Source organism: Gavialis gangeticus, unplaced genomic scaffold, assembly GCF_001723915.1.
Source record: "Gavialis gangeticus isolate Ggan-Ray unplaced genomic scaffold, GavGan_comp1, whole genome shotgun sequence".
In the NCBI taxonomy this organism is placed as follows: Eukaryota; Metazoa; Chordata; order Crocodylia; family Gavialidae; genus Gavialis; species Gavialis gangeticus.
This window is the reverse complement of record NW_017729032.1, coordinates 152,137,137-152,142,314: the sequence shown is the minus strand read 5'-3', so window position 1 is coordinate 152,142,314 and position 5,178 is coordinate 152,137,137. Positions and strand designations below refer to the sequence as shown.

The 5,178-nt window shown below is 45.0% G+C and overlaps 1 protein-coding gene across 1 annotated transcript in view; it reads right to left on the bottom strand.

The window, feature by feature from the left end:
- AFF3 (AF4/FMR2 family member 3) overlaps positions 1-5,178 on the bottom strand; it is a 691,724-nt gene that overhangs the window by 174,546 nt on the left and 512,000 nt on the right. The window contains exon 8 of the mRNA XM_019523849.1: positions 2,025-2,076. Within this exon, the coding sequence (XP_019379394.1) occupies positions 2,025-2,076 (52 nt within the window). The remainder of the gene's footprint in view (positions 1-2,024; positions 2,077-5,178) is intronic.

Below are 5,178 nucleotides of genomic sequence, written 5' to 3'. Positions count from 1 at the left end.
AAGTCAGAGAATCTTGCCTGCTGTTACTCCTAAAATACGGTACAGATTTGGTAATGCCTTGCCCACGTCTTCTATTGAAGCTGTTATGTATCTATTTCTCATCTTGATTTCTTTACTACTATCATTTACATCCTCCTCACCTGCATGAAAATACATATTTCTGTCTTCAGACCTTATCAGAGACAATCGCATTGTCCCAAGCTGAAGCTTAAATTCATCAGATCCTAGCCTTCATTAAGACTCAGCTCTTCTCTCTAAACTAAGGGTACACTACAACACTTAAAATCAGACTTGTCTTTTGCTAAAATATTTATATCATACTCTCTGACCTCTGTAATACCCTTGTGCTCTGTTATTGTCCCCCAGACATTATTTTCCTTCTTAGAGCATATGTATCCTGAAAGTTTACTGCATCAGGCAGTGCTATATAGACAGGCAGAGCCAAAAAGATTTTTTCAGTGCCTTATGAGCATGGCAAAACTGTTTCTGGTACAGGGGTAGTGTGTATGGGGCAGTGCAATATGTTTGAGTATGCTGTTGCCTGGCATAGTATGTTGGGAGTGTAGACAAGACATGCCCTTACTTTACCTTGCCTAGTCTGTCTATAGGATGTTCATTAAACTGTCTAGACATACAAGAAAAGTAATGAAATCTGAAAGGTTTCATGATGAAATACACTAAACAAAAGAAATTGTATAAATATGTTAAATAATTTAATCCATGTGCTGAATCTTTTTACCATCTAAGAGCTTCATTTAAAACTGGTGAAATGTTAGCATATCTAATATTAAAGGGTTTTAACTGGTTTATAGTTTGGAAGATGTTTTAAAATAATAGACATTAAAGCTGAAGAATCTGAAGACAAGGAGATCAACATTTTCATGCTGCGGTGCCTTGAGTCGCACATTTAACTTCATGCCCCAGCAGATACAAACTAATCAAATCAGTCCCTGATTCGGGCTGAATCCGAATCCTAATCAAATATGGCCCGTTTTGCACACCCCTAGTAATTACCATGCTCCAGCAGACTCCAGCGTCATGTGTATCAGCATCCCTGCACTGAAAAATGGCAGTGGGGGGTGCTTTAATGCTGGAGTCTGCTGGAGCGTGGTAATTACCACGCTCCAGCAGACTTGATTAATTCAGTGAGCTTTAGTTAAAGCACCCCTGCCACCATTTTTCAGCACAGGGATGCAGATACATGTGACACTCCAGGTGCTTTAGTTAGGGTGTTTCTCGGAGCCACTCTAACCCCCCCCCCCCCTAGCACATCTAGAAACACCCTTAGTGCATATGGAGTTGGGGTGGGGGGTGCTGTGCTTGGTTTTTGGGGGGTCTAAAGAGGAGTTTTAGGCTTTAGGAGTTTTAGGCTTTCAGATTTAGCTCCGGCTGCCTAAATTTATATCCGCAAGTTTAAAGAATCTGAATCTTTACAACAGAATTCTTTTTTTTGTTTAATGGACTGATCCAAAAATATTTCTGGGATGCATCAAGTAAATAAATCAGGAGTAGTGTAGAACATTTCCAACAAGTACAGTAGTTAGCACAAATAATCTGGCATGAAGCAAGCACATCTGTTATTATATTTAGAGTACTTTCAATTATTTTGATAACCTCTACACATACTTAAAAAAATACCGGCAAAGTATTACTTTTAAAGAAATCTATCTTAGTGTTAACCATTCTACAAAGGGGACATCTGTACCACCTCTACAGTAATCCTAAGATCACCTATGAGAAACAAGCCACAGCCACTTGCTTTTGTTCTGTACATGCTACATGCTGAAAAAGAACATTTGGTTCCTGTCAGATGGGTCCAGCACTGCTCTCTGGAGCTCTCAACATACAGAGATCTTGAGTATAACTTTGGGCATGCTCCACAAAATGCTGCATGGCATTTTTTTAGCATGTGGCACATGCAGAATAGGAGTGAGTGGGTGGGACTTGTCTCCTGGCAGCAACCCTGTGATTACCATAGGGAGTGTATAGGCATATGAGTTGCAGCTTAATGCAGTAGCTCTTACCTGATCATTCTCTTCTTCATCACTACTTAACTTGAGGTCATCTTCTAGCATTCTGGAGAACAAAAAAAAAAGAAGAAATGTATTACCATTTATCAAAATAGTTTAGAAATGACATTTCATACTTTCTACAAAGGCAAAGTTTAATAATGTGCTTTTTGTATAAAAAATTAAAATATAGTAATTTATCTCAGTTACTGCACATAAATGACATCCTTCTTACGGTTATTCTTAGCTAGCAAATCCCCATGAGCTTGCTAATTCTTTTCTGAATGTAAATACCTGAGGGAAACAAATGTTTGCTACCAGTAGCCATAGATTTTGTAGAAAATGATTGCTTTGTGCATCGTCAAGTAACAAATTTTTAAACAGCATAAAAGAAACATTCGATTGATGCTGACAAATAGGCACTCCCAAATAAAGGAAAAGATTGCTCCATAAGGTGTAAAACTTACAACATGCAAGTAAATATGTATCCTAGCAGGATTGTGCTATCAAATATGACTCACTATGTTTCCTAAATGCCATGGTTGCAGTGTTAAAAGTTTGAAGCAACAATGACTTATTGACTGAAATAATTAAAGCTAAAATGTATTGTTGGAATACTCAGAAGTATTTACAGGTCTCATTTGCAAATTGAAAACAATGCACTTTTTCTAATAGGAATCTCCTTTTCTAGCACCTGCACTCTAAGTTATTTAATTTTGCTTGCAAAAAAGGGGGGCTTGTTTTTACCTCTTAGTACTTTATTGCAGCCTACCATTAAAATAACTAACAATTAACAGAGTTTAGAAGGTGTGAAGGCTTTCCTCAGTTTTTGAAAGGTCTCCAATAAAGGGATCCTACTCTTAAAATGCCTTTCTAATAACAGTGCTTTGAAAAGTAGCTAATTTTTCTTGTATTCTGTAAAAAGAGAATCTGTAATTTAGTCCTGACTACAGGAGAAAGCTTGGTGAAAAATTTAAATGCATTCTGTGAGGTGGGTGGTCCCCAGAGAGTAAATATATCAAGGAGACGCATATAATCATTTCAAAATACCTCCTTGTACTTGTGCCTAGATCTCAGAAGGAGGTGGCTGAAAAACTTAATATGTAAACTGGTAACAGGATGACTATTTCACAGATTCAGAGAGAAGGCAAAAGAACACGATGCCCTACTGGTGAGCACAGAATCACAGCTATTGGCTTCAACAGCAATCACCACCACTGCTGCAGAATAGCTCATTGTGGCAGACACAGTTTTGTTAATCAATGCCCTTTATGGGCATGTCCACACATGCAGGCACGTGAGCTTGCAGCAGCTCAAAAAGAAGCACACAAATTTGAGCTGGGGCTTTTTGCCTCAGTGCATGGGCCCAGACATACACTTTGGTGAAAGCTGCCTGCACTCTCTATTTACTGCGGCAGTCTGGCAGTGGGGGCTGCTGCCTGGCTGTGACCTGCTGCCACCTGCGACAGGATGTGGCCCCAAGGCTGCATGCCTGCCAGACATGGATGGGGACTGCATGGCCATTAGAGGCATCTGCACTTCTGGGCCAGCTGCCAGTGGGCTATGGCTGCAGAGCTGGCCTTTGTGTGGCACTACTGCTGTGTGTGCCCCCACCCAGCCATCTGGGCAGCTATTGCCTGGAAGATGTTCTCAGTGTGGTGGCCTGCTTTGGACTGTCAAAGCATGTCCTCCTGGCCCCAAGTGGCCAGGAGGTCAGCCACTTCCAGCTCGGTCCCAGTTGCCAGCTCTGAGCAGGCTCCTCTGATTGGGTCCTGTCACTTGCCTTACTAGAAGGAATTCTGGTGTTCCCTATTTAAAAACTGCAAAATCCCTGATAAAAAAAATCCTGAAGTCACTCTTTAAAATACTCCAAAATCCATCTTCTTCTACAAGTAAAACAAAAGACCACTAGATATATATATGCCGAGAGAGAGAGAGATCAAATCAGTTGGGCAATGTTTTATTGATATATTTATAATTTTAAAGCAATTTGGAAGCCTACCAGTGCCTCTATCATCATAATAAAATAAATTCTAAATATCTATACAGTTTGGCATTGACTTTTGACTTCTTTGTTGTAGAAAAATCAGAGATGCCCCTACCTGCTTCCCTCACCAGGATATGCAGCACTGAGCAGCACTGAGTGACCTGCCTCTGCCCTTGCCCCTCACTCTCAACCTACAGCCTGCCCCCCACCTCAGTTCCCTCATTCCTGACTCACAGGGCCAGGTATGTGGGTGAGGGGTTTATGGGGGTGACTTGGGGGTATGGGGTTTGTAGGTGGATTGTGGGGGGGCTGTGGGTCTGGGGGAGTGTACCTGGGGTGCTGCTTAGGAGGAATGGGTCCCCTGCCCCCTGCAGGGTGCAGCCCCTACCCTGCACAGCTCATGGACTGCCCTCCCACAGGGCCACAGCCCCCCAAGAGGGGCTACAGCCCCTCAACAGAAGCCCACAGACCCTCAACAGGGGCCAAAGTCCCCCAACAGGGGCCACATGCATCCCTGCAGGGCCCACAGCCCCCCCAACAGGGGCCCACAGCCCCAACAGGAGCTACAGCCCCCCAACAGGAGCCAAAGTCCCCCAACAGGGGCCACATGCCCCCTGGCCCAGCCCCAACCCCTACGCACTCCCCCAAACTTTCCCCTGCCCAGCCCCAGCTTGCTTCCCCAGCTCCTCCATCAGCCCATTGCCCAGTCCCAGCCCCTGATTGCTGCCCTGCCCAGCCTCAGTGTCCATGTACTCAATGGCAGTAGCAGCAGTGGTCAGGGCTGCTGGGGCCTCATGGCAGAGTGCCTCTGTATGGCACAGGGGGCAGCAGGCATTGGCCCTGGCTGCCTGGCACTTGCTGTCACTGCTGCATTGTGTGGGTGCAGCCTGCCTTGGCAGGGCACCACGTGGTGCTGTGGGCTGTCTGGCAGCTTGGGGCTGCTCAGGCTAAGTGGTGCCAGACTCTGGGTGACAGCTGGAGCAGCCCTGAGTTGCCAGACAGCACGTGGTGCCACACAGCACCCTGCTGAGCTGGGCTGCACCCACACAATGCAGCAGCAGCAGCATAGGTACCAGGCAGCCTGGGTCAATCCCTGCTCCCTCCTGCTGCTCTGCGCTGCATGGGGTGACTCTGCCATGAGGTCCGAGTGGCCACCTGACAGCTGCTGCTGCAGCTGGTGAG